Source organism: Panthera tigris, chromosome X, assembly GCF_018350195.1.
Source record: "Panthera tigris isolate Pti1 chromosome X, P.tigris_Pti1_mat1.1, whole genome shotgun sequence".
NCBI classification, from domain to species: Eukaryota; Metazoa; Chordata; class Mammalia; order Carnivora; family Felidae; genus Panthera; species Panthera tigris.
The window spans coordinates 42,470,276-42,498,243 of NC_056677.1; the positions used below are offsets into that span (position 1 = coordinate 42,470,276).

General features: G+C 52.4%; 2 protein-coding genes across 4 annotated transcripts; one reads left to right on the forward strand and one right to left on the reverse strand.

Moving 5' to 3' along the window:
• The first annotated feature begins 427 nt into the window (after positions 1 to 427).
• Positions 428 to 14,405, forward strand: CCDC22 (coiled-coil domain containing 22). The gene is made up of 17 exons (XM_042974548.1): positions 428 to 634; positions 1,729 to 1,906; positions 7,416 to 7,548; positions 8,322 to 8,428; positions 8,576 to 8,642; positions 8,751 to 8,929; positions 10,487 to 10,681; positions 11,224 to 11,286; positions 11,371 to 11,490; positions 12,044 to 12,163; positions 12,260 to 12,376; positions 12,484 to 12,585; positions 12,671 to 12,778; positions 13,056 to 13,151; positions 13,398 to 13,457; positions 13,537 to 13,611; positions 14,047 to 14,405. Exons 1-17 carry the CDS (start codon positions 585 to 587, stop codon positions 14,158 to 14,160), a joined length of 1,884 nt encoding a protein of 627 aa, XP_042830482.1. The 5' UTR covers positions 428 to 584; the 3' UTR covers positions 14,161 to 14,405.
• A 698-nt stretch (positions 14,406 to 15,103) lies between these two features.
• On the reverse strand, positions 15,104 to 27,910 carry FOXP3 (forkhead box P3). 3 transcript variants are annotated; one of them, XM_042974550.1, is made up of 12 exons: positions 27,787 to 27,910; positions 20,854 to 21,082; positions 20,223 to 20,327; positions 19,997 to 20,135; positions 19,522 to 19,609; positions 19,346 to 19,450; positions 18,367 to 18,454; positions 18,098 to 18,178; positions 17,188 to 17,338; positions 16,440 to 16,516; positions 15,595 to 15,696; positions 15,104 to 15,385 (listed from the first exon to the last, which is right to left on the reverse strand). In XM_042974550.1, exons 2-12 carry the CDS (start codon positions 21,058 to 21,060, stop codon positions 15,236 to 15,238), a joined length of 1,293 nt encoding a protein of 430 aa, XP_042830484.1. In that variant the 5' UTR covers positions 21,061 to 21,082; positions 27,787 to 27,910; the 3' UTR covers positions 15,104 to 15,235. The 3 variants fall into 3 exon arrangements, with proteins under 3 accessions (XP_042830484.1, XP_042830483.1, XP_007096061.2); XM_042974549.1 differs by lacking the exon at positions 27,787 to 27,910 and having other exon boundaries at positions 19,997 to 20,093; positions 20,854 to 21,767; XM_007095999.3 differs by lacking the exon at positions 27,787 to 27,910 and having other exon boundaries at positions 20,854 to 21,767.
• Between the last annotated feature and the right edge of the window lie 58 nt (positions 27,911 to 27,968).

Genomic DNA, 27,968 nt, shown 5'->3' on the forward strand with positions numbered 1-27,968 from the left:
GTTCTATTTTAGATGAAGAAACTAAGACACAGGGAAGTTATGTAACCTGCCCACCGTTGCACCTTTAGCTACTTGAGCTAAAGACTTGAGCTAAAAAGCTAAGATTCAACCGTAGCCGCTTTACGCTAAAGCCCCAGCCCTTAACTTGTACACTTTTACAACGGTAAGATGAATGCCGCCTTGAACGTACGTGTCAGGAAGCCGCTCTCAGGCTGGTCCCTTTTTTGAACAATGCGCGCGGGCACGCGCGTACAAAGGCACACACGCTCGCGCTCTCGCTCTCGCTCAAGGTATATTTCTTTGCCTCCTTGGAAGACCCCCCCCCCCCCCGCCCCGGACTGCAAGCGGAAGAACTACAAGTCCCAGCAGCCATTGCACACTCAAGCCTACATACGCACCTTTGCACCAGGACGCCAGGCGTCCGGCGTGCGCCACACTCACTCTCGGAACTACACTTCCCGTCTGTCCCCGCGCAGCCTGTGACACTCCTTGGACCGCGAGTGCGGAGCGGGGTTTCTACAGCCGCGCCTCTCTTGCTCGGACCCGGCCCTGGACCCGGCCTCGGACTCGAACACGGCTCCATCATGGAGGAGGCGGACCGAATCCTCATCCATTCCCTTCGCCAGGCCGGCACGTAAGGACACAGCCCCCGCCCACCCCTAAATACCCACATCCGGGACTACAAAACTCTGGACCCAGTCACCCGGGAACCTTAAAACCCTGGACGTTGATATCCAGGGTTCCAACTTCCAGGACCCTAAGACACCCCTGGTCCCTTTCACAGACACATACGTGCGCGCGCGCGCGCGCACACACACACACACACACACACACACACACGCAGGCACTGTGACATCAGGGGCTTCGCAAACCCTTTGACCCCGACACTTGGTAAACACTAAACTCCAGGATCCAGACATCTCGAGACCTTAAAACCTTGGAACCTCAAGACCCAGTACCCTGAAATCTGTGGATCTTGACATCAATACCTTGGGACCCTGATACTGGGAAAATCTAAGCCACCTGTATTTTGAGTACCAGGGAATTTAAACACCCAGGACCCTGGCACTCAAAAACCCTGGGACTGGATACTTGGGAACCTTCAAACCCTGTTCCCCAACACCTGGGCTTTTTAAATTCCCAGATCCTAAAATCTGGCGATCTCAACACTTAGTGACCCTGACGCACAAGGACTTCTGTATTCCAGGCCCCTAAAACCCCAGGGTGCCAATATCTAGGGAGCCTGATGTCTAGATTGCTTGAAACTAGAAGGTCTTATTATCCAGGGATCTTGACATCTAGGGACCCTGACGTTTGGAAGTCCCGAAAACCCGGGACTCCCAATATCTAGTTTCAAAACTCCAGGAGCTCAATATCTAGGGGCCCCTGACATGCAGGGAACATGATAACTGGGAATCCAGAAACCCAGAGAGCATGCCGCCTGGGTCCCTTGCCCTTCCCAGACCCCAGAAATTTAAGACTTTTAATCATAAGGAAATTTGAGATTTTTTTGAATTCAGATCCCTTCTGTCCACCATTAGGACCTAAGGACTTCCCCAGTTCTTAGTTTCCCAAATGGAAGTCGCAGTCACCAACACCTAGGACCTGTTTGAAATGTCATCCTCCCTACTCCCACCTGATACTAAGGCTTCCAGAAGGCAGCAGGGCCCAGCATGATCCCCGTTTCCTGGCTACTTCCTACACTGAGCCTGCTCCCTTCTTTTTCAGGGCAGTTCCTCCAGATGTGCAGACCCTGCGAGCCTTCACCACTGAGTTGGTTGTAGAAGCTGTGGTCCGTTGTCTGCGTGTGATCAATCCTGCTGTGGGCTCTGGCCTCAGTCCCCTGCTGCCTCTGGCCATGTCCGCCCGGTTCCGCCTGGCCATGAGCCTGGCTCAGGCCTGCATGGTGAGTGCCCTCCTCCCAATACACACAGCCTCTTCCTTCCTCCTTCACAAAGTTACTAAGCTCCTTTGAAACTCTTGCCTTTCCTCTCTGCCACTTCCCCTGGTGGTTTAGTGTTCATTAGTGGTTAAGGATGTTGGGTCTATGGTCAAACCGTCCAAGTTGCTCAGGCCCTCACTATACTGCTTGTGAACTGTTTTACCGTAACCCTTCTGGGCTTCAGTTTCCTTTATTTGTGAAACTGAGATGATAAAAGTAGAGTCCTTATGGGCATTAAATGAGTTGATCTAGTTTGTGACGCTTAACACTAAGAGGCTCTGAGTAATGTCATTTCTCCTAGCTTGCTGGCTCTGTGACTTTGGGTTAGTCTCTTAATATCTTTGGGCTTCAGTTTCCTCACTTGCAAAATGGACGTAAGAATTGTACCCACCACATAGGGTTGCTATGAGCATTAAAAATGAGCTGATATGTAAAAAGCTGGATATAATAAGCTTTGTGCAAGTGGTTTTACTCTTCTTAGATAGGCCCGATCTGGCTGCTTGCATCCCAGCAACCTATGGCTTTTAATGAATGTAAACATGGCCAAACAGACCTAGTATATGGTGGTAGGGTGAAAATTTCCATTTAGCCTCTGGGGACAGGATGGTCAAGTTTCTTGAGTTTGTACCTTGCTTATGTAGTGTCTATCTCTTAACAGTAGGCTGTGGGGCTCTGCCCTTCCCTTAGATCTCAGGTTCACTTTGCTCTTGGGGGTTCTCAGGTTCTTCTCTCTGGGGCCCTTGGTGCCCTCTCGAGCCCGGCAATCTATCCCCTGGCCTGGAGCTGTTTTCTCGAGGATGACACTTTTTAAGGGAGAAGTTCTGTTCTCTTAGACCAAGGACAGTACACAGTGATGTTGAGGAGGAGTTGGGGATCTGGTTTCCCCTGTTTCTCTATTCCTCTCTTCTGTTTGTGTGGACTCTCACTGGATCTGGTGTTGGCTTACCTGCGCTTACACTCTCTCTAGCGTGGGGCAGAGAGTGTGGCCAAGAGGGACCCTCGATTGGCCCCAGAACCTCCGTTTGCCTGCAGTAGGCAGAAAAGGTCTCTTCTTTTTTTTTTTTTTTAAATGTTTATTTATTTTGAGATTGGAAGAGAGAGAGAAAGCAAGCCGAGGAACAGAGAGAGAGAGAGAGATGGAGGGAGAGAATCCCAAGCAGGACCCGTGCTGTCAGCACAGAGCCCGACATGGGGCTCGAACCCACAAACTGCGAGATCATGACCTGAGCCGAAATCAAGAGTCAGACGCTCAACTGACTGAGCCACCCAGGCGCCCCAGAAAAGGTCTCTTCTAACCCAGATGGATGCTTCCATGTTCGGCTGTCTGCCTCTTCGTGTGCCCCACGCCTGGAACCACTTTCTGCCACTCAGCCACCTCCATAGTTTGGTGTCTATCACTTCACACACCTGACTCCTGGAATGAGTTTCTATATCAGTCACAACTCTTTGATTGCAGGTGTCGGAAAGAACCCAAAATAAGGTAGCTTAAAAGCCAGTGGTTTTCACACTCTTTTGACTGTGACCTTATGTTGTGACCTAATACACACACATGCAGGTAATAATGATGTTTTCTGAGTGTATGCCCTGTGTTGGGCACTGTGGTGACATGATGTTAACTTACTTAATTCTTGCGACAACTTTCAGAAGTAGATACCATTGGTATTTCTTTTTTCAGATGAGGAAAGCAAAGCACCAAGAAGTTAAGTGATTTGCCTGAGGTCACAAGGTTGGGAAGAGGCAAAACTTGGATTTGGATCCAGGAAGTCTGCTTTCAGAGCCCATGCAGCTCCAGACCAACAGCAACTCTGGCAGAGAAAAAGGCTTTCTGGGCCGGTGTCTCAGTCCTCACCCAGAACCCCGATAGGGCCTCTGATCTCTTAAGGCAGACACATAGGGAAAGTACTATCAGCCCCATTTTACAGCTAGGAAACTTGAGTTTCCAAGTGGTTAAATAACTGGTCCAAGGCTTTATAGCCAGTAAGTAGCAGTTGATGGATTTTAACTCTGATCTTTTTAAAATTTTTTTTTAACGTTTATTTTTCAGACAGAGAGAGACAGAGCATGAATGGGGGAGGGTCAGAGAGAGGGAGACACAGAATCTGAAACAGGCTCCAGGCTCTGAGCTGTAAGCACAGAGCCCGACGCGGGGCTGGAACTCACGGACCATGAGATCATGACCTGAGCCGAAGTCGGCCGCTTAACCGACTGAGCCACCCAGGCGCCCCAACTCCGATCTTTTTATACCAAAGCCTGGAAAATTATTTCTAAAATAAAAATAAAAATTTCTAAAAAATTATTGTTTTGAGTAGGTCATTTTATTAGACAGGGTCCAGTCTGGAGATAGAAACCCCAGCAGTAGTTGGAACAGGGAAATTTTGATATAAAGAATTGTTAACCAAGGGGCGCCTGGGTGGCTCGGTTGGTTAAGTGTCCGACTTCAGCTTGAGTCATGATCTCACGGTTTGTGGGTTTGAGCCCTGTGTCAGGCTGTGTGCTGACTCTTAGAGCCTGAAGCCTGCTTTGGATTCTGTGTCTCCCTCTGCCCCTCCCCTGCTCATTCTCTGTCTCTCTCTGTCTCTCAAAAATAAATAAACATTAAAAAAAAATTTTAAAGAAGTGTTAACCAAGTAAAAGGTGGTTAGCTATTGAAGGGGTAAAAGGGATCTCCAAGGTGTGAAAGAAGGAACATGATACCTCGCCGAGGCTCCCATTCCAGACTGTTCACTCCATTACCCTGCCTGTCTGCTATAAGGGAGTTATTTGATTGGCTTCTTGTGTGTCTTTCTGGTTCTTCTTCTTTTTTTAATGCAGATATAAGCAAATGTGAATATACTTCTTTCCCCTTTCTTTTTCATTTCTTTCTTTCTTTTCGTATTAAAGAGATTTTAATTGCCCAGTTTCTGGTTATAAGCAATGGTTCATGACTCATACTAAAAGTCCTTTCCACCTAACTTAATAACTGTCTAAGGTACATAACAAACCATGAAGCAAGTCGAGAGCATATTTCTTTGAAATAGTCTAAAACACCTGTATCAGAAAGTGATCCACTCGGAGCATTTTATTTAACATGATCGGACAGCCTGTCCTTCCTTTTCATGGCATTTCATATTCTCCGTTTCCTGGTGGTTTTTCTCCCGAGAGCACATCTATATACTCTGCAGAGTCTGGAAGGGAAAAAGCAAAACCAAAAGCCTGCTTCCTGGTTTGAAGCTGGGGAGAAAAGGCCCTCTTATAACTGTGGGAGGGTCGACTTGAGGTCATCTTTGAACCACGTGAAGTTTTTTTTTCAGAGCCCTTCACTTTCCAGGTCTCTGCCCCTTTTTATTTCTTCTTTAGCAGCTTTTTCGTTAGTTTGGCTGTTGTGTTGAGGAAAGTCTCTATGAGTTACTGGTGCTACGTTGTAAATTAATCAAGTGTGTTGTTTTGTTAGACTTTGCCAAATTGCCCTCCCTGGGCTTTGTTTAATTTTGGCCTTCCCAACAGCAGTGTAGGAGAGAGCACCTGTTTCTCCACAGCCTTGTCCACTGATTTTTGCTTGTTCAGTAGGTGAGGAATGGCATCTCAGTATAGTTTTTCTCCTCAGCTTTGTACTTTGACAAACTTTCAAATTTAAAGAAAAACAAAAGTGGAATGATAACCCTTGTATAACCCTTGTATACCCTTCTCCTAGTTTCCTATAGTGTTAACATTTTGCTCCATTCTTGTCTCTGTATATAGATGCACACACACACACACACACTTTTTTTTTGCTGAGCCATTTGAAAGTGGCAGACAGCATGACACTAAAATTTTCAGCATGCCTCTCCTAAGTAGAAGGATATTTGCCAGCATAACCACAATGTTGTGATCACACCCATGAAATGTAATATTGATAGTATATATTAGTATTGACAGTATATATTAGAATACCAGTATCTAATACCTAGTGCGTGGCCAAATATCCCCTGTTGTCCCCAAAAATATCCTTTGTAGCGTTTTTTTTTTTCTTAAAAACCTGTAGAATCTAATCGAGGATCACACATTTTATTTCACTGTTGCGTCTCTAATCAGACACATCCTACAGTCCTCCCTTGTTTTTGTTTCTTTGTTTCTTTTGTGATGAGGAATGTTTCTGAAGAGTCTAGGCCAGCTGTTGGATGGAATGCCCTATGATTTGAGTTGGTCAGAGTGTTTTCTTATGATTAGATGCAGGTTTTGGGCAGGAACACTGCCAGAGCAATGGGGGCTCCCTCCTAGCATGCACCTGGAGAAGAGAACGTCAGGTGGTCCCGGGTCGGTGATGCTTGTGTGAGATCTCTCAATGTGCTTTCAGTTTGCGCCTTCCTTATAAGCAAGGTTGGATATATTTGCCTATGTTTAAGGGCCATTTTCATTTCTTTTTCTGTGAGCTGCCTGTTCCTATCTTTTGCCGACTTTTCTCTTGTATTACCAGTCTTTTATTGCTTTAGTTTTTTTTTTTTTTGAGATTTATGTATAGAGAGAAAGCATGAGTCAGGGAGAGGGGCAGAGGGAAAGGGAGGGAGAATCCCAAGCAGAGCCCGATGTGGGGCTCGACGCCATGACCCGGGGATCATGACCTGAGCCAAAATCAAGAGTCAGATGCTCAACCCACTGAACCACCCAGGCCCCTGCTTGTTTACTCTTAATATACTAGGTTGATTTACTCTTTGTGTGTGATAGGAACTCCAAATATTTTTTTTCCATCTTGTCATCACTGTTTGACTTTGGTAATTATATTCTTTAAAATTTTTGTTTCAGACACAAGGGTGGTTCAGTTGGTTAAATGTCTGACTCTTGATTTCAGCTCAGGTCATGAACTTGTGATTCGTGAGTTCGAGCTCCTCATCAGGCTCTGCACCGGCAGCAAGGAGCCTTCTTGGGATTTTCTTTCGCCCTCTCTCTCTCTTCCCCTCCCCTGCTCTTGTTCTCTCTCTTTCCTTCCCTCTCTCTCTCTTTCTCTCTCAAAAACAAATAAATAAACATTAAAAAATTTTGTTTCTTTTCATGTATTCAGAAATATTCATTTTCTCTTTTATGGCCTCTGGATTTTGTTTTTTGTTTTTTTTTTTTTTTAATATATGAGATTTACTGTCAAATTGGTTTCCATACAACACCCAGTGCTCATCCCAAAAGGTGCCCTCCTCAATACCCATCACCCACCCTGCCCTCCCTCCCACCCTGCCCTCCCTTCCACCCCCCATCAACCCTCAGTTTGTTCTCAGTTTTTAACAGTCTGGCCTCTGGATTTTGGCTCATAGTTAGGCCAGAGCTTTAATCTTATTTCTTGCTCTCTGTAGCATTGACTATAATCACTCTGTGGCTTCCCCCGGAGGTCTGGAAGCCTTGGGGAGCCAAGGGGAAGTTCAGAGAGTAGTGGTTGGTGAGAGAGTGGGAGCGTTTGTGGTCTAGGCCCAGGGCTCCCAGGGCAGGAGGATTCTGGCTGCCTAATAGAGGCTACCTCCCCAACCCCCAGGACCTGGGCTATCCGCTGGAGCTTGGCTATCAGAACTTCCTCTACCCCAGTGAGCCTGATCTCCGGGATCTACTTCTCTTCTTGGCTGAGCGTCTGCCCTCCGATGCCTCTGAGGATGCAGATCAGCCTGCAGGTATGGGCTGCCCAGGGCATGGTGGGGTGAAGGAGAGTGTGGCGGAGGGGCTGAGAGAGGTGGAGGTGGTAAAAAGGTTGGGGGTGTGTGTGGGATGTGTCTTTGGGAGAGCTGGGTAGGAGAGGGAGATTGGGGCTGGGGGAGGGGAGGCAGTGCAGGGGGAAGGGGGTCTGGGCTTGGGCTGCCCCAGGTGGGGAGTTTGTTCTGGGAGGGTCCTCTCTGCCTCACCTCCTCCTTGCTCCCCCCCCCTCACCCCCGCCAACCACATGGGCCTCCTTGGTGCTTCTCAGCCACTCCAGGCATCAGGGCCTTTGTATTTGCCAAATTATTCTTCCCCTGGATATCCTCCTGGTTCACCCCCTTACCTTTTAGAGGTTTTGTTCACATGTCCCCTTGGGGAGGCCCTCCTCAGACTGCCTTGTTTAAAATGACATGCTCCTCTCCGCAGTTTTTACCCTCCTCTTGGATCACCATCCGACAGTTTTCTGTATCGTACTCATGACCTTCGTCATGTTCTCTTCTACCAGCATGCTGGTTCCATGAGGGCAGGGATGTTTATCAGCTTGTTCACCGAAGGATCTCAAGAGTCTAGAACAGTGACTGATCCATAGTAGGTGCTCAGTAAGTGTTGAATGGCCAAGTGTGAGAACCATAGCTAGACAGATCTGCATCTCTGGGACGGGGTCCCAGAGCCACGGCTGCTTTCCTGGCATATGCATTTTTGGAACTGTGGCACTGTCACCTGATTGATACTCCTTCCCCACTCTTCATAGGTGACTCAGCTATCCTTCTCCGGGCCATCGGGAGCCAAATCCGGGACCAGCTGGCCCTGCCCTGGGTCCCTCCCCTCCTTCGCACTCCCAAGCTACAGCACCTCCAGGTGGGACCCCCCCCCCCCAACTTATATCGATGTTGCTCATCCCTAGCTTGCCCCCCCCACCCCAGGGGGCTCAGGTTTTTGACCCCCCTCCCACCAGTGCCCCTATTACAGTTCATCATGGAGGCTCTGATTCTGCTCTCCCACCAGGGCTCTGCCTCCCAGAAGCCTTTCCATACTACCAGGCTGGCCATGTCTGAGTTGAGTTCCAGAGGAGGTAAGTGTGAAGCTGCAGAGAGGGGCTGGAGAGAAGGGTAAAGGTGGGCCTGACCCTATGGCCAGGCGGCCAGGCAGGAGGGCTAGCTGACTCTGTTCCTGCCTCCAGAGTCCCGGGAGTTCCAGGCGAGTCCTCTGCTGCTACCAGCCCCCACCCAGGTGCCCCAGCCCACTGGGAGGGTGGCCTCACTCCTCGAATGCCATGCCATCCAGCTCTGCCAGCACATGGGCCAGGACCACCCTGGGGATGAGGACTGGGTCCACCGGGCACCACGCCATCCCACCCAGGTACTGCCTGACGCTTGGCTCCCAACTGCCAGGGCTCCTGCTCATGGCTGCTTCCTGCTGCTCCCATCTCAGCTTCCCTTGGTCCTCTGCCCCCTCCTTTCCCCACTTTGTCCTTCATCATCCCCCCTCTGCATGCATGCACCTCCCTGGCTCCTCCCCTGAGAGAACACCGGAGCCAGAAAGACTGTGGGCCTCGGACAAGTCAGTATCCCTCCCCAGAGCCTTGGTTTCCAATTCTGAGATACAGGAGCTGATAGTACCCCCCCCCCCCAGCTCAGGCTAGTGCTTGACTGAACCACGTGTAGGCTCCCAGCAACCAGAATGGTCAGGACTTGACTCCTTCCTTCCTGTTTCTACTACCTTTTTCCCACCTCCGAGTGTCTCATTCTTTCTCTGTCTCTGCCACTGTCACCAATACTCATTTTTTTCTGTCCCTAGATCTCTGCACTGTCTCTTCTGGTCACTGTTTTTCTTGTTCTGTGGCTTTGCTGCCCCTCCTTCCCACCCTTCTGTCTGTCTCCTCATGTCTGTACTGCGTCTCTCCCCTTCCCGTCTGTTCACCTCTGTAACTGTCTGTTCTGTTTGCCCCCTGCCTCCCCCACTGCCACTTGTTCCATCTTTACTTCTGTCCATCTTTTTTAAACTTACAGAGATTTTCGAACACAGAAATAGAATATTCTAATGAATCTTATGGAGCTGTAATCCACCTTCAACTATAAGCGTCTCACCAATCTTTCTTCATCTGTTCTCCCCCGATTTTTTTCACTATTATTTTATTTTAAGAAAATGTTTATTTATTTTGAGAGAGTGAGTGAGAGCATGGGTGCAGGGCAGAGAGAGAGAGAGAGAGAGAGAGAGAGAGAGAGAGAGAGAATATATCCCAAGCAGGTCCACACTCAGTGCAGAGCCCGACACAGGGCTCGATCTCATGACCAGGAGATCACGATCTGAGCTGATATCAAGAGTCAGTCGCTTAACTGACTGAGCCACCCAGGTGCCCCCTTTCAGTATTATTTTAAAGCAAATCCCAGTATTCATGCCATTTCAACTCTAAATACTGAAGTATACATCTCTTAACTCATAAGGGCATTCACTTTTTAAAGTAACCACTGGGTCTTTTTCACACTGAGTAACATTAACAATAATCTTTTAATACTGTCACTGAGTTTGTAATCAGATTTCCTCAGTTGTCTCAAAACTACCTCTGTCCCCCGCCCCATTCCACTCTGCGTCTACCTGCTTCTCTGCCCAGCACCTTTGGCTCTCTGTCTCTGCTCTGTCCCCACATACCCTTTAATGTTCCTCTCTTATTTGGGAGCTACTGATTTGCTCCTCTGGTGTGGAGAGAAGCGTGGCTGTGAGGAGGGGACCCTGTCCTTGGGGAGCTCCCAGACCGGTGGGTCAGGAGAGGGGGACTGGGCCCCCTCGGTGGGAGAGGCTACTGGGTGGCCATGACTGGTTGGTAGCACTTTGTCAGGCAGCTCCCTGGAGGAGACAGGGCCTTGGGTGCCTAGTGGGCCTCTACGCCCTCCTGTCTGCCCTGCCATCTGTTTCCAGGAGGACACATGGGCTCAGCGGCAGCGGCTACAGAAGCACCTGGCTGAGCATCTGCGCCACACCTGGGGCCGGCCAGGGGCCCCTCCACAAGCCCGAGACCTGGGGGAGCTGCTGCAGGCCTGGGGTGCTGGAGCCAGGACTGGTGCTTCCAAGGGCTCCCGCTTCACACACTCAGAGAAGTTCACCTTCCATCCCGTGAGTGTGTCTCAATGGACACCGGCGTGCTGACGGGGCCGAGGCAGGCTCACAGGGTTGCTCTGTGTACAGACAGCACACTTTGTCCACACAGGTTTCTGTGTTCCCACTGGGCATGCCCTCTCCACACTGGGGTGGATACCCAGAGGCGTCCCCTGGGTTCTCAGGGGCTTCAGTGGAGAGAGGGTGGAGGGCAGGAGACCATGTAAGGGTGTAGGAGTGCTCCTTGTGCAACTCCCGGCTTCCCCCAGACAGTCTCCTCTGGAGATATCTTCTGTCCTTTACCCAGAAGGGTGCTGATCCTTCTCATGGGCAGGTGGGCAGGAGCTGTCAGGGTCAGGGAGGTTTCTTTATGAGCAAATGCTTCCAGCCTGTGGTCTCAGAGAGTGCCTGGGTCCTTATACACTCAGTCTGACAGCTGTCAGTGGTTGAGTGGACATGAGGATGGTGCAGGGAGGGCACTTGGAGGGGGTGCTAAGGCTGGGCTGGGAGGGGCAGGGCCTTTCCTCAACAGTCAGGATACTCCCTTCTCACTCCCCCAGGAGCCTGAGGCCCAGGCAGCCCAGGTGTCTGATGTGCCGGCCACCTCCCAGCGGCCTGAACAGGTAAGCAGAGCAGTGGCGGGCGTTCTGGGCCCTTGCCTGCCTGCTGGGCCCGACACCCCCATCCAATTGACCTGTGCCTCCCAGGACACACGGGCAGCTCAAGAGCAGGAGCTGGAGTCTCTTCGGGAACAACTGGAGGGAGTGAAGCATAACATTGAAGAGGTTGAAGCCGACATGAAGACCCTGGGAATCAGCCTCGTGCAGGTGGGAGGTGGGGGTGGGTCACAGTGGGGCCTAGAGGGCCTAGAGGGACTTGAAGGGGCTGAGAGGACTTTGTAGGGGTCTGCAGATGTTAGAAGGGTTCACAGGCGACCTTGGGGACCTGTGGGCTCTTGATGATTCAGGAAAACCAGTGGGGGTGAGAGAGGGATGTAGGGTTGGGGGGTTGGACCTATGGGGTTGGGTCACCTGTGGGCATCAGTCAGGCCATGTGTGTGTCTATGAGAATCAGGAGGGGTGCGAGCATCTGTGGGCATCTGTGTGGGCATGACGGATCTGTGTGGGCAGGGGCTGGTGGGCCTTGTCAGGGTTCCTGGGGGTCATTGTGGATGTGGAGGGGTCAGAGGGGACTATGGGTGTCTCTCACCGCTTGTAGGTTTCTGTGGCAATCAGGACAGGCCAGGGGGCCAATAGAGGGTAGAGGGATGTGTTGTCATCTGTGGGGGCTCAGGCTAGGCTAGGGCTTTCCAGGCTCAGTGGGGGATGTAGTGTGTGGCTGGGCTCCTGCAATGACGGCAGTGGGGGTCACGGGTGCCAGGTGGAGACCGAGTGTCGGCAGAGCGAGCTGAGCACAGCGGAGCGTGAGCAGGCCCTGCGCTTGAAGAGCCGGGCTGTGGAGCTGCTGCCTGACGGTGCTGCCAACCTCGCCAAGCTGCAGGTGGGGCTGGTGCCATGGCTGGGTGGGAGGGTTGGAGTCGGAAGGGTCCAGCCTGTGTGACGGGTATCCCCTACCACCACCCCCACCCCCACCTAGCTCGTGGTAGAGAGTAGTGCCCAGCGGGTGATCCACTTGGCGGGTCAGTGGGAAAAGCACCGGGTCCCTCTCCTGGCTGAGTACCGCCAACTCCGAAAGCTCCAGGACTGCAGAGAGGTAGGTTGTGGGGTCCTGGGCTGTATGTGGGGGGCAGGTTCAGTCCCTCCCTAGGGGGCCATCCCTGTGCTCTGCTCACTGTCCCTCTGCCCATGGGGTCCTGGCAGCTGGAATCTTCTCGACGGCTGGCAGAGATCCAGGAGCTGCACCAGAGTGTTCGGGCAGCTGCCGAAGAGGCCCGCAGGAAGGAGGAGGTCTATAAGCAGCTGGTAAGGCCTGCATGGGGAGCCCTGGGTGGTTCGGAGTGGGTGGGGGTGGGGGTCCCAGGGGAATGCCTGCTGTGTCCCCACCTAGGTATCAGAGCTGGAGACCCTGCCTCGAGACGTGTCCCGGCTGGCCTATACCCAGCGCATCTTGGAGATTGTGGGCAACATCCGAAAGCAGAAGGAAGAGATCACTAAGGTGCACCATCATGGCTGTGGAGGGTTGGGGCACACGGGCAGGCACGCCCAAGGGGCAGATGTGTGTAGCATGGCCACATGGACACCCCACTCCCTCCGAAAGGCAGAGCTGTGTAGCCATACCCCAACACAGAGCAGTCCTACCCAGTCCACTCCAGCCACACCCGATGCAGTGACTCACACCCTGTCTGGATGTGAGAGCATGCGCACGAATGCCCTCAGCTGGCCTGCTAGTCTGTGCCAGACATGGGCTTATTGGCTACACTGCTCTTCACCAGATCTTATCGGACACAAAGGAACTTCAGAAGGAAATCAACTCCTTGTCTGGGAAGCTGGACCGGACATTTGCAGTGACTGATGAGCTTGTTTTCAAGGTGTGGGACAGGCTGGGCCAGGTGGAGGGGTGGGGGGCGGTGCTAGGCTACTGCCTGCCTGTCTGCTCACAGGTTGGCTTGGGCCTAGGCCCTGTGTGAGCCTTGTAGGTACACTGCTGCTTGGGCCTGGCTGTGCGCCATGGAGGATGAAGTCAGGGGAGTGGGAGAGGGTGGCCTTGTGGGGTCCTGGAGGTGGTAGATGTGGGGAGCGTGGGGGAGGCCCACTGATCCCTTTTGTCCGGTCAGGATGCCAAGAAGGATGATGCCGTTCGGAAGGCATACAAGTATCTAGCTGCTTTGCACGAGGTGAGTGGAGAAGCATGCCTGGGGCTGCCTGGGGTGGGGCATGGCTGGGGTGCAAGCCTTCTGCTCCTGCCGTCCCCAGAACTGCAGCCAGCTCATCCAGACCATCGAGGACACAGGCACAATCATGCGGGAGGTTCGAGACCTTGAGGAGCAGGTGAGGCTTGGGGTAGGAGGGGAAACCAAGGCAGGCCAGTGGACAGCTGCTTGGTTAACATCACGAGAGGCTGTGGGACCGGACACAGCCTGTGGCTGGACTCTCAGCCTTGCCCCTTAGTAGCTGTGTGTATGTGAGCTGGCATAGGCCGGTGGCCTTCTCTGAGCCCCAGTTTCCACCCCAAAGGTCTTCACACCTGCCTCCCAGGGCTTCAGCTTGAGTATGCGGTGGCTAATCCTGCCATATAGCAAATGATGCTTTAGGTGAACAGATGACACGTGCAGAGGCCTGTCGGTGGGACACAGCAGGCTATTGTTGGAGGAGGGTGGGGGAGCACGGGAGGGGCCTTGAGTGGCCTCCATGGAGGCAGGGTGGCTAACAGGAGCTGGGAAGGGGGCCAGGCCCACTGAAGGGATGTGATTCGCGTTGCCTTAGATCGAGACGGAGATGGGAAAGAAGACCCTCAGCAACCTGGAGAAGATCCGCGAGGACTACCGAGCCCTTCGCCAGGAGAACGCTGGCCTCCTGGGGCGGGTCCGTGAGGCCTGAGGAACCCCCAGCACAGGTCTCCTCCTGGCCTTAGGCAGGGATTTGGGATGTTGGGGGCCATGGCCAAGTGCTTGCCCTAGCCATTCCCTCTGTTGGCTGTGCAATTCCTCCTGCTATGGCCTTGGCTCCAGACCCCTGCCCACCTGACCCCAACCCTTATCTGGGGTGATCGTCCAGAGTGTGGGAATTTGGCTACAGTTTATTGGGGTTAGGGCCTTGGATCCTGAATAAATGAGGGACTCTGACTGCATTCTAAGCTGAGGCATGGATGGGGATGTAAGGCACAGAACGGGGGAGGTGGGGTGGGTGACAGGAGAGGCATGGGGTATATTTGGTGATTCAGTGTGTGTGTGGCTGTGAAAGCCCATGTGGGACTCAGGAAATCCACTGTGGCGCTGTGTGGGTGTGTGCACACGTGAGATGCACAGGTGTGTTCTGATGGGCTGTGTGACCAAGAGGATTTGTTGGGAGCTGCCGGAGGATGTGTGTGACTGGTATGTGTCTGTGTGGTTCTTTGGGTCCTGAGATCCTGAAGGTACCAAGGCTGCTTGGGCACACCCCATGTGGCCCTGTACCTGTGGGCCTGGAGGATGGTTGTGGGTGTGTGCTTTGGGGTATGTGGGCTGGCAGAACTGTGCTCAGGTGCAATCGTCTGCGTGATTGCAGATTTGAGGTTGCCTGGGTGTGCTGTGGCAGGCTCTTTGTGTTTTGGTGCTTGTATTGTATCCGAGGGACAGGACTGTGACTGCCTGTGTGTCTTTTTGAGCCCCCACGGTCATCTGGGAGAGTGACTGAGGCAGGCCATGTGTGTGGTTGGTTGCAAAGGCTCAGTTTGGCTAAAGAGCTTGTAGGAAGCCAGGCCTCTGTGAGCAGCCTTGGTGCAGAGCATATGATCTAGGAGGGTAGTCAGCTGAGGATCAGGGTCCCTGGCAGGCAAGACTGTGCACCCCTCACTTCTTGGTCCCTGTGGGCACATCTGGGGCCTGCCACCCCTGCCCCAGGCCACTTCCACCACCCCCACCCTGTCCCCTGTTTCGGCCCCTGTCCTTCCTTCCTCCTTTCCTTGGTCTTGAGGTTAGGGGCCAGGTGTGGGGTTGGAACACCTGCTGGGCCTCTGGCTCCTCTTCTTGCGGAACTCGAATTCATCCACGGTCCATACGGCCCCCTTCTCACTCTCCACCCGCACAAAGCACTTGTGTAGGCTCAGGTTGTGGCGGATGGCATTCTGTGGAAGGAAGGCCGGCCAGGCCAGGGGCAGGGGAGATGGGTAGGCAACCATCCTCCAAGGTCAGCACTACTCACCAAAAACCGGCCTCCTGCCCCTTTCCAGCATGCCTGCAAGCCCAGCCTCAGGCCCTCCCACTCCTGAACTTGGTGCAGCACCATGGTGGCATTTGAGGCCCTCCCAGCCTCCGCCACCCCAAAGGAGCTCACCTTCCAGGTGGCGGGGTGGTTTCTGAAGAAGGCAAACATGCGTGTGAACCAGTGGTAGATCTCGTTGAGGGTCCGCTGCTTCTCAGGAGCCTCCAGGATGGCCTGGGGGTAAGGGGGTATGGGGGTAAGGGAGCCACTCCCTCATAGTTGGGCTGAGGGTGGCAGTGTCTGACATGGGTAGAACTGTGGGAGCTTGATTTGTTTGGATTTAGGAATGGGTTTAAGGGTCAGAGATGATGGCTGCAGTGAGGTTCTGGGTCAGGATGTCAGGATGGGGCTAGGGATAGGTAGGGGAATGTGTGATGTTGTGTAGGGATTAGGTGTGGGCCTAGGATGAAGGTCTAGGCAGGCTCTGATGAAAGTTCTGGGAAGGCATTAGGGAGATTCAGATGAAGGGGTTGGGATGGGATGAGGACAAGGGTCAGACAGGTGTCACAAGGAAGTGGTCAGAGGCAGGGTCCAGCTGGGGGATATGTGGGCACATTGGGATATGTGAGGGCTGGGGAAGGAGTTAGGATAATATCTGGGGTGGGTTTGGGGCCAGGGACAAAGATCAGGTTGGTTTGGGGACTATTTTACAGGTCCAGGAGGGGGTTAAGTATGGGGTTGAGATGGGCATAAGGGAAGGGGTGGGTCAAGGGCCTGAATCTTGCCTGGGTAGTGGTTAGGTTTGGGCTCGGGGCAGGTCTGGGGTGAAGCCAGCGTGGGGGGGTCGCATCTGAGACATGGGTTTGTTTGTGCAGGAGCCTGTACTGGGGGCACTCAAGAGGAAGGCTGGGACTGTGGGAGGCTTGTCCCCACCCCCTGTTTCTTTTCCTTCTCCATGGTCTGTGCTGCCTGCTTACCCAGCGGATGAGGGTGGCATAGGTGAAGGGTGGCCGCATGTCATGGAACTTGAAGTAATCCATGTTGTGGAAGAATTCTGTAGGAATGGGGGAGAGTCAGGTCCCATTCCGGGGCTCCTCGCCCCCTCTCCCATCCTCCAGTCTACAAGCAGAGTCTACGCGGCTAAAATCCTAAAATCCCTTGCTAACAGCACCAGGCTTCACCATCACAGTTCTTGTGCTGAGCACCGGACATCAAATGTATCATTTACTGTGTGTACCACTCCCACCTCAATGGGCCTTATTGTTTCCAAAGTTTAAAGGAAGTGGAGTATGCACACAAAGGGATGTAACTGGCCATGTGGCAGAGCCAGGATGACACTCAAGGGCCCTGATCCCTGATAAGCTCCTGGCCCCGGGCCTTGTGGGTAGTAGGGGATTCGTGAGCTTGGGAGAAGGGAAAAGGAGAGTCCCTGGGAGTTGCTTAGCTAGTTCCCTCCCTTCTGATGACCAAATGGAGTAGCTGAAGCCCAGAATGAGGGCTTCTCCCAGTCCCCAGGAGAGATGGGGCTAGAAATTAGAAACCATAGTGGGGGGCTTGCAGGCCTTGGAAATGCTGACAGACAGCTTTTGTAAGCAGTTGTGTTTTCCCAAAGGCTGGGTGGCAGTGCTGGGGAAGAGCACTATTGGGGCTCCTGTCTCCCACCCAGTGCCAGTCAGGGGTATTAGGGGTTCAAGGGGCACCAAGTAGGGCATGGGACATCCTTGCCTGGGAATGTGCTATTTCCATGGCTGCCCCAGAGGTGCCTCCGCACAGCAAACAGGCCGTCAGGGGCCTCCTGGGGGCTGGGCCAGGCTGGGCCAGTGGCGGCTGAGGTGCCAGTGGCCACGATGCAGCAGGAGCCCTTGTCGGATGACGCCTGCAGGAGGAGGGAGACGCTGGTGATTCAGAGCCTTAAACTTTCCACTTGAATTTTAAATAAGTAAGTGTTTTTTAAAAGCAAGGGAGCTCTCTTCTCAATTCGTCTGGTGCGGAATCCCATGAAGCAGTGTGAGCTGTATTTATTAGAGTGTGCGTGTGGACCCGTGTGTGTGTGTGTGTGTGTGTGTGTGTGTGTGTGTGTGTAGAACACCAAAGCTGGGGCCTCGAGCTGGGGTTGAATCAGGCTTCTCTTCTCCCCAACTGTGACCTGTGACCTGTGACCTTAGGGATGATGGTAATACCTATTGAGGATTAGATCATTATGCTCTAGCAACGTTCTCAGAAACGGTGCCTGGCACCCAGGGCCTGCTTCATGGGTGTGTGACCTGTTTAATCACATAGGTCCCTGCACTTTGTTTACTCCTCTGTGATTATCATCTTGAAATCTGAGCCCCGTGTTGTTATCTTGCACTGGACCCTGCGAGTTACATAGCCAATCCTGCCAGTAGCAAGGGGTCTGTGTTCAGTCAGTGTCTGGCTATTTGCTGTTGCTTTGAAAACTCAAGAGCATGATGTTTTGGGATCTTAGGGTCAGAGGCTTTGTAGTTGGAAGGGACAGATTTCCAGGTCTGGGAATGTTTGGAGCTGGGGACAGGGGCCCAGATGTCCTGGGGCCTGGGTGCAAGGACAAGTCCCCATCCCCTCCCCCCCCCCGCCACAAGCAGTCTGTGCCACCTACTGGCCTGGTGTGGCTCACCGTGGATGGAGCTTTGGTCAGAGCCATCTTCCCAGCCAGGTGGGCCTGCATAGCACCCAGCTTCTCCTTCTCCAGCACCAGCTGTGAGGATGGGCACAAAGTGAGGCCTCACCTTGGCCATTCTCCACCACACCTTTTTGCTCAGGTTCCCTGGGAGTGCTCCACCCCCTCCCTTTATGCCAGCCCCCATCCTGGGTGAACTTGGCTCCTGGCACAGGGTGGACATAAGGCTTGCCCATCATCGCCCAACCACCCCTCCCCTACATTACCTGCTGTTCCAGAGACTGCACCACTTCCCTCTGGAGGAGACACTGTGCCCTGCCCTTCTCATCCAGGAGATGGTCCGCCTGGCAGTGCCTGGGTCGGGAGGAGATTCCATGTGGGTGACCATGGTGGGCCTGGCTTTCTGGCTCAAATATTCCAAGTGAGGAGGGCCAGACACTCTGGGAGTTCTCTCTTCAGAGTCTCAGCCTCCCTCCCCTCTCTATACCTCAGTCTTCCTCTTACACCTGCTATTCCTTCAACACACGCTACTTGGCACCTCCTGGTGCCAGGCCTGAGCTCACCACCTGAGCCTGGCCAGGGTGCTGGAGGTGATGTTGGAAGGCTGCTAAACTGAGAGCAGGCCAGGTAGGTTAGGGCAGGAGGGGCACCCCAGGTGGAGGGGACAGCCTGTGTAAAGTCCTGGTCGTGAAGAAGACAGGGTGCAGAGTCACCACTGATAGTTGGGTTTGGTTGGAGAAGGGGTATGTGCGTGTGTGATGGGGCTGAGGGAGGCAGCAACAGCTACTGTGAGAATCTAGGACTTTAGGGATCAATAAAATCAGGCTGGTGTGTTGGTATCAGGGTAGCAGGGCAAAGCAGTTAGGAGTGTGGTTTCTGGAGCCTGGAGCCTTCTGCCTGGGTTCAAACCACAGCTCTGTCACTTAGGAACTGGGTGATCTTGATCAAGACACTTAACTTTTTTTGGCCTCAGTTTCTGTATCTGTAAAATGGAGGTAAATAATAGTATGCACCTCTATTATGATGCCCCATTACACAGATGAGGAAACCAAGGCCCAGAGAAGCTAAGTAACTTGCCCAAGGTCACACAGCCAGTGAGTGATAGAGCTGGGATTTGAACCTACAGTCTCAGCCTTTGCCTTTTGCCTCTTTGCTACCTATGAGGCCTGAGCTGAGACCTGTACCACAGGCATCCTCCTACAAACTGGGGGCCCTCCTGGACAGGATAGGGCCTGGGTCACTCACTTGAGGAAATCCTCTGGCTCCTCGAAGACCTTCTCACATCCAGGCCACTTGCAGACACCATTTGCCAGCAGTGAATAGGAGCCCTGGGGCACGGTTGAAAGGGTGCTAGGGGGAACAGAGGGTGTTCAGGGGAGGGAATGCCAGGGCGGGGGTCCTTCCCAGCCTTGTCCACTGACCTGTCTTTCCGGGGTGTGCTGGGGCTTGGGAAGGTGCAGAGCAGTGCTGGCTCCCTGGACACCCATTCCAGGCTGGCCACGTTGATTCCTGTAGGTCAGGACAGGGCACCTTTGGGGACTGAGAGCTCAGCCCACAGAGACTCTCATTTTGAGCTTCCCACCCTCCTGAGCTTCGCAGGCCCTGACTCCCAATGGGTTCTGTTGTCCCTCACGTCCAAGGCTTCTGGTAGAGCCGCTCAAAGACTGCCATTTGCAAGAGCTGACATTTTGACTATGCAAAGATCTGCAGTTCCGTGATTCTGACATTCTGCATCTTTAAGGTTCTGAGCCTGACATTTTTTTGGAGGTTGGAGTTTCCAATATGATAAGACCTGATACCTCTGCCCTCCTGAGGGCTACCATTCAGCAGCCTACACTGCTCACATTCAAGGACTTGGGGGCTTGGGTTCTGTAGAGCCGTGGGGTGGGGTGTTACCAGGTGGCAGGCCGGGCCGGGCCTTGAGGGAGAAGACGCCAGTGGCAGCAGTGGGTGGCGGGAGGCTGATCATAGCTGGGCTGTCCAGTGGGCGCACCTGCAGCACGGGGGTCCGAGCGTGGGTATCCACCGTTGAGAGCTGGGGGCACATATGGGCTGTGGTTTAGCCTGCCCCCACCCAGTTCTCCTTCCTGCTCCCTCCTCCCTGCCCAGTCTGGGTCAGTACCTGGTGCATGAAGTGTGGCCTGTCCTGGAGGAGTGCCTGCAAGTGGGGCGAGGGGCCCAGCCGTGTCCCAGAGGGTGCCACCATGACTAGGGGCACTGTAGGCAGCTAGGGGGGAGAAGGCAGGCAGGTGAGATGTCATCCTTCCTCTCATTGGCCTACATGTCTAATTCACACACTCCTTACCACAAGCCTACATGGCAGGGACTCTGACCATCCCCTTTGCACGTACTAGGAAACTGAGGCTCAGGGAGAGTGAATGACTTTTTCAAGATCAAGCAGCTAATAAGTGGCAGAGCTGGCCTCAATCCTATCGCCTCAACTCTTTGGGCTCCAGCCCTCCCCTCTGTCACATGGGGATGGGGTCACATAGCCATGCCTGTGGGACCACGATAGGATCTCCTCTCCTGAGACAAGGATTGGGAGGTTGGGGAGAGCCTCGAATCTCTGAGACCTGCTAACTGGGGACTTTCTTGGCCCTGTGACATCTGCATAAGTCACAGACTTGCCTGGGACCCAGAAAACCACTTCCTGTGCCCCAGCTGGGCCCCCCGCCCAGTGCCACAGTAAAGGTCGGCACCTGTAGGCCCAGGTACCCCACCCTGCCTGCCCCATTCTGGGCCCTGGGCCTCACCTGCAGCTGCGATGGTGGCATGGGGTTCAAAGAGGAGGAGGCATGGGCCCCGCCTCGGAGGTCCCGGCCCTGGAAGGTTGCCCCTGGGCCCTTGGCCCCCAGCGGGTCTGAAGTCTTGGGTCCAGCCCTCCAGCTGGGTGAGGCTCCTGGGGATGGGCCAAGTGCCAAGGAAGGGGCCGAGGGCTTGGCTGGCCTGGGGTTGGGCATTGGGTCCTTGTCCGAGGGCAGGCTGTGGGGACATATGGGGAAGGAGTTACACATGTCCCTTGTGGGGTGTGTGTGTGTGTGAACTACTCAACCACCTGAACCACGTGGGCACCTCCGCTGGTCAGAGCAGGCATTGGCTGGGGCATGTCCCCAAAGGCTCCCCAGCTGAACCCCAGCACCGGTCACGTGTACGTGCGGCACACACCACACACACATTGGTGTCAGGAACACAGGTATGTGTGTGTCTCCACACATGCTCAGTGTGCAGATGTGCACTGGTCCTGTGCATGCTGGCACAGCCCTGGTGGCGATATGCCCTCCACAAGGGAGGTGGGGGATTTGGGGTGGTTTGTGGGGCCTCAGCCAGGGCAGGTTTCAGCTTTTTTCCCCAACCATTTGAGGCTTGTCTCCAAGCCTCAGCCACCTGGGTCTCTCTGCACTCTGCACAGGCCATGTGACCTTTGCTGATCCTGCTGGGACTGGTCCATGACTCTCCTGATGGCATTATTTTATCCCAGTGACCTGGCATACACAAGAGTGGAGGGGGGCATGGACTCAAGATCCCTCTGGCTGCTGTGAGAGGGACAGACTCTAGGAAGGTGAAAACAGGAGTACTGGCAAGGAGGGTCAAGCAAGTGACAGCTGGGGCACAGACCAGGGTGGTGGCAGTGGAGATGGTAAGAAGTGGGTGGATTTTGAGTGTTTTGAAGGTGGAGTCAGAATTTGCTGGCAGCTTGGATGTGGTAGGGGGTGGTAAGAAAGGGAGGGTCAAGGTGATCTCCAGGTATTTGCCTGAGCAGCTGGAAGGACAGAGCGGACATCACCTGAGATGGGGACAATGGGGACAGCAAGGTTGGGGGTGATGACACCAGGTGTGGATAGACACAAAGGGTCTGGTGTTAGACATGCCAGTGGAAATACTGAGCGGCAGCTGAGTACAGGAGTCTGGGGCCCAGGCAGGGGCAGGGTCTGATCATCTCTGGGCTCTTGCCCCAAATGGAGCTGACATGGCAGGTGCCAGAGAGGAGAGACCGACTCTCTTGAGCCAAGGTCTGTGGGAGCATCTTGACTCAGCCCCCACCAGAGTTTATCCCAACTCTGCTGTCCAAGCCTGCACTCGTGCTATATGCCCTGCCTGGAAAGTCTGCTCTTCCTCGGTATCTCCTATCTGAACCCTATCCAGAAAGTTCTCCATAATGGCTCCAGGCACCTTTGCTGAGCCCCAGAACCTTACACTCTGCAACAGGCAGGGCTTCAGTTTCTCAGAATCCCAGTCTAAGAGGAAGCCTGAGCTGGAAGGGACTGCCTAGTCCAGCCTCCGTTTTACTGAAGGGGACACCCAGGTGCAGCGTTTCACAGTCCCATGGCAACTTGAGAGCTCCATATATTTCTCCAGAAAGTGTGCATGTGTGCACATTTCACAAGGCCCATGCTGTGGGGCTGTGTGTGTGTGTGTGTGTGTGTGTGTGTGTGAGAGAGAGAGAGAGAGAGAGAGAGAGAGAGAGAATCCCCACCCCGCAGCACTGGGTTAGGCACACAGCTGCCGATAGTAGCCTAGGCCAGCACAAGGAGGGTTTAGGGGGAACAGTCACTCCTTCCTTTCTTTACTGTGAGCTCACAGGGGTTGACAGAGCTCTAGTGCAGAGGGAGGTTGGAGGTGAGAAACTAGGTACTAAACTCTTAGGCGCTCGGGGTTAGAACATTACTGAGTGAGAATCAAGATCCTGGGTCTACGGAGGCTCAGAACTCAGTGACCATGAGAAGGTGAGCAAATGCATGAGGGCAGAGATTGGGGTTATGCTTCTAGAAGCCAAGGCATGTCAAAGACTGCCAACAATCCACCAGTAGCTAGGAGAGCGGCATGGACAGATTCTCCCTTGCAGCGTCAGAAGGAACCAACCCTACCTACACCTTGATCTCGGACTCCTGGCCTCCAGAACTGTGAGACAATAAATTTCTGTTGTTTAAGCCCCCTGGTTTTTGGTAATTTGTTACAGAAAACTGAGTAAACGAATACTGACTTTTGGTCAGTTTATAGATGGTTTCTACCACTCTGGCCTGGCCCACATCACTAGCCTGTGGTCACTTCTTAAGCTGCCTGGACACTTGGCTAGGGCTTATAAGAAATCTCCTCCCCAAACACATCTGGAATGGCCAGACTCAGGGAAGCACCAATACATTCTCAGAAAGGGGACATAGATAGGGTCTGTCTGGTGGTGGGGAACCTGGAGGGCCGGGCTGGGCAGCCGGCTTCCTGCATCGTCTGTTGGGGCGTCCCTTTCTGACTGTTTCTCAGAAGCTGCATGGAGGATGTTTCTGGGACACAGAGTGTGTTTTCATATCGGGGTCTGCATCTGGGCCCTGTTGTCACTTCCCCAGATTTTCCGCCATTGACGTCATGGCGGCCGGATGCACTGGGCTTCATCGGCACCAAGGAGGAAGAGAAGGGGGCAGATACCCCACCCCACGGGTTTCGTTCCGAGAATTGGCTGGCCCATCCTGCAGCTGGCTTGTCCCAGGTGGGGGTGATGTGGGTGCTTGCGGATGTGGTGAGTGACGTCCATCTGGCCACCATGACAAGCCCTGGGACCTGTAGACCTGGCCCTTCTTGGGCCATGGAGAGGCCCAAGGTTTGATGCTTGGGGAGTACTGTGTAGAGCCTACAGGTATTGGGACCCTGGGGATCTTCAAATGGTACTATGCCAGAATCACAGAACCTCAGAATCACTATACTTCAGAATCACAGAACATCATTTCTTAGGTTCAAAGGATCTCAGAATCCCAAACCCACTCTATGGGGTTCAGGGGTCCAACCTCTCAATATGGGAAGGCCAATGTCAATGGTGTCCAAACTCACTAGAACTCCCTGAAGGACAGGAAGGTCACTACTTCATAGGGTCTCTGGATTACCAGGCTTGGAATTGTAGCAAGTCTCCTCTTAGCCTCCCTCCTAAGTTCTGTGAAGGCAGGAGGGTCAGAATCATCTCCTCTCCTTCTCCCAGCCTGGGGCTGGGCTATGCCACTAACTAGCTATAACTCTCCTCAGGCTCATATGTAAGGTGGGACAGTAATAGTACCCCTCTTCTAAAGTTAATGTACATGAAATGCTTAACAAAATGTCAGCTCAGTAAACGAACACTTACAGGGCCTCAGTCTCCCTGTCCATTCTGGGATGATGTTCCCACACTCATAGCCATTCCATGAGGGATAGGGAAGGAGGCAGGGAGGTAGAGGCCAGCGTGCCTTCAGCTAGGGCCTGCCTCATGGCATGGAGCAGGAAAAGCCTCGGCCTTTGCCAGTAGAGAGCCCACTGCCAGGCTCTATGGAGGGGCTCCAGTATGGAAGTTACCAGGGGCCAGGGTCAACTCTCGGGACGTGGCTAAGCTCTATTCATAGTCAGACCCACAGATACATTGACTGACTTATGTCCCTCCAGTATCACCACCCTCTGGCCAAAAGGCCTCTGAACCCATGGGACTATGGGACCCCACCCAGACTAGCTCTTGTGAGGCTGGGCCCTACACTGGCCCATGTGGCCACAGGGCCTCCTTCCTGAGTAAGGGCCCAAGTCATGAGAAGGCAGAAGGGGGAATGGCAGCAGCTGGCAGGCAGCTCAGGTCCCCCTTCTCCCCTCATGGGTGCTGAGAAGTAAACTGAGGCCCATGGTGGGGGCAGACAGAACCAGGGTCCCACGGAGAATCCCATGGTTTGAGCTTGGGTCTCAACTTTGCCTCTGCTTCTCTGTGAGGCCTTGGGAGAAGCCCTCCTGCCCATCTCTGGGTCTCAATTTGCCCCTTTGTACACTGGGTGGGGAGAAGCATGGAGTAGATGAGGGCCAGGGCCCTTCTACTTTGTGTCTGGGTGAGTTGTTCACCTGTCTGCAGGGCGTCAAGTTGACAACTGCCCCTCTATCCAGGGGACTGAGAGACAGGGATACGTAGAGACAGAAACAGAAAGAGACAGACAGATAGACATAGGGGAACAGAAAGACCCAGAGAACAAGAGATACAGAGAGATGGGAGAAACATGAGGTGGGACAGAGATAAATAGAGAGTGTGAGATGCTGAGAGAAAGAGAGACAGAGTGACAGAGATGGAGGGAGGGGAACTCATAGGAGCAGAAAGTCATAGAAGTACACACAAAAAGGGAGACAGAAAATGAGAGAAACAAAAAGGACAAGAGACAGAAACAATAGCACATAGAGATGGAGAGAGACAGAGAGAGAGAGAGAGAGAGACAGAGACAGAGACAGAGAGGGATGCCCCAGATAAGAACAGTTACTGTTAGCTGGTTTTTGGCTGGAGGAACTGAGGCTGCATCAAATAACAAGGAATAAGGAAGGGCAAGATGCTGGGGACCTATGGCCAGGGAATATATTGTACTGCAAAGCAACAATCAGCAAATCAGGACAGCCCAGGTATAAGAACAGACACTGAGGAACAGAACAAAATGGGAAGCTCAATCACAGACCAATGTCTAGAGGGAATCGAGTTTGTGATGAATGTGGCATTTCAAACTGGGAGACAGGGGAGAATATATTGTTTAACAAGTGTTTCTGGGACAATTAAGGGGAAAATAAAGTTATTGAATGAATAATCAGTCCATTTTCCCACCAATTCCTCTCTGCCCAGTTTGAAATGTCATGAGCATGGACCCTGCAATAAAATCCAGATCTATTAAAGAGATAAATGATAATATCTAATGCTGCTTTTGGGTTTACTGAATGCCAGACTCTATGCTAAGCACTTAACATGGTTAAGATATTTAATCCTTATAACAACTCTTTGAGGTAGGTACTACTAGAATCATCACAGTACATATGAGGAAATGAAGGTACAGACAAGTTAAATGCCTAGCTAAAAATCACACAGATGACTTGGTGTGAGGCTGGGTTTGTCCCAGACAGTCTGGCTCCAGTACCCACACTCTTAACCTCCACAGCAAATGGAAAAAATGAAGCCATAAAAGAGACTAGAAGCCAACACAGGCGAACATTTATCTCATTTTCAAGGACTTTCTAAGCACAAAACCAGAGACAGTAACCACAGAAGAAAAGAGTAACCCATTTGACTATATAAAAACATCATAGCATCACAAAACTCCATAAACAAATAGAAATAGTGAGTGATAAATTGGGGGAAAATATTTGCTACATATGTATGGCTATTGGAAGGTTAATATCCTTTCTAAATAAAAAGCTGTGACAAATCAATAAGAAAAAATGATGAACACTCTATTAGGACTAAGGATGTGACCAGATGACTTAAGAAAAAGTACGAATGATCAACAGTATAAGTAATCAAAGAATGCAAATTTCAACAATGTGGTAATATTTTTTCTTACCTGTTATGCTGAGAAAGGACTTAAAAATGATAATACCCACCCAGGGCCTAGCTCGAGTACAAGGAGCATAAAACAGGACAACCTTTTGGAAGAACAATTTGCAGAGAGGGTCAGAAACCTTAAAAACGCACACATGTCTTGCCCTGGCAACTCCATTTTCAGGAATCCAAGGAACTAATCAGGGATGATTCTGGGGAAAATCTAGAAATAACCTGAACGTCTAATAATTGGCACTTGGTCAATTCAGAGTTCATACCAATGTGAGGACAGTCTTGACAGCCATGAAAGATCGTCTGTTGAGACAATTTTTAGTGATCTACAAAAATGCTCCTATTCTTTGAATAAAGCAGGAACAATACCAATAGAGAGAGTGGTTCTAAGTTGGTTTAAAAAAAAAAATACTAACAGTGAAGAGTCAGCACTTGCTAAGCCTGCAGAGATGAGCTCGCCCCAGCCCTGAACGACTGCTTGGTTCCTGGACATGGACTCTGGACACACACACACACACACACACACACACACACACACACTCACACACACACAGAGTCCTGGGGTAGGACCACAGAGCTAAACCACGGTTGCCAGTGACTGAAAGTGCCCCCCAGGAGGGTCTTTCATGCCATGCAAGCACAAGTTCAATGAAATGCTCAGCCTGACCTGACAGCTCACAACCCTCCTTCGATAGGGGCAAACAAAACTGATGCTCACTCTTGTAAAATGTAAATGTCTTCATCAATGTTACTCAATTCACTATTATTAAGCACCAACAGTCCAAAGCTCTGTGCTGGATGGTGGGTGGGAAGGCAGGTGGGGGAGGCTAGACAAGAGAGCAGGAGAGACAGTGGGAGATAGACGGACAGAGACAGGGAAGCTGGGCAGAGCCAGAGAAAGACAGAGTGGTGGAGAGTCTAAGTACCTGGGAAAAAGACAGAAAGAGAGAGGCAGAGCAACATGGAAAGAGACAGGACCAGCAGACAGAGAGGGATGAAAGCTATCAAGAGTCAAGAGACAAAGAGGAGGGAGAGGTGTAGTTGAAATTTTCAGTTACACCTGGGCAGTGTTTCAGGTTGTTCAAGGCTCGGGAATTCATAAAGATGGGCAGTTGGCATATTTTAAAAGTCCTGCCCATCTATATATTAATTTATTTATCTTTGCCTCTGCCCACACATTGATTAAGTACTTTACCTATCAGTCTTCTGGCATTGATTATTACTATTATTATTGTCAAAAATATCTTACCTGACTGGAACCACAGTAGTTGTGTGCGTCTTGATGGTACCGGAGGGCCCCTGCCTGCACCGCGCCCCCCGCCCCCCAGTGCCTACCTCTCTGCCATCTCTTTCACTGGACCCGCATCTGATGGAGGAGAGCAGGGACACTCACCTTCTTGAAGTGGACTCACAGAAAAGGATCAGCCAGGCTTGTGGGAAACTGTCGCATATCAAAAACAACTTTGCTTTTATACCGAGAAGAAAAACCACGGTGTGGAAGCCACAGACCTCTTTCTTCTAATAATCCAATTTTTTTTTCGATGAGTATGTGTGCTGATAATCACAGGGTGGGGG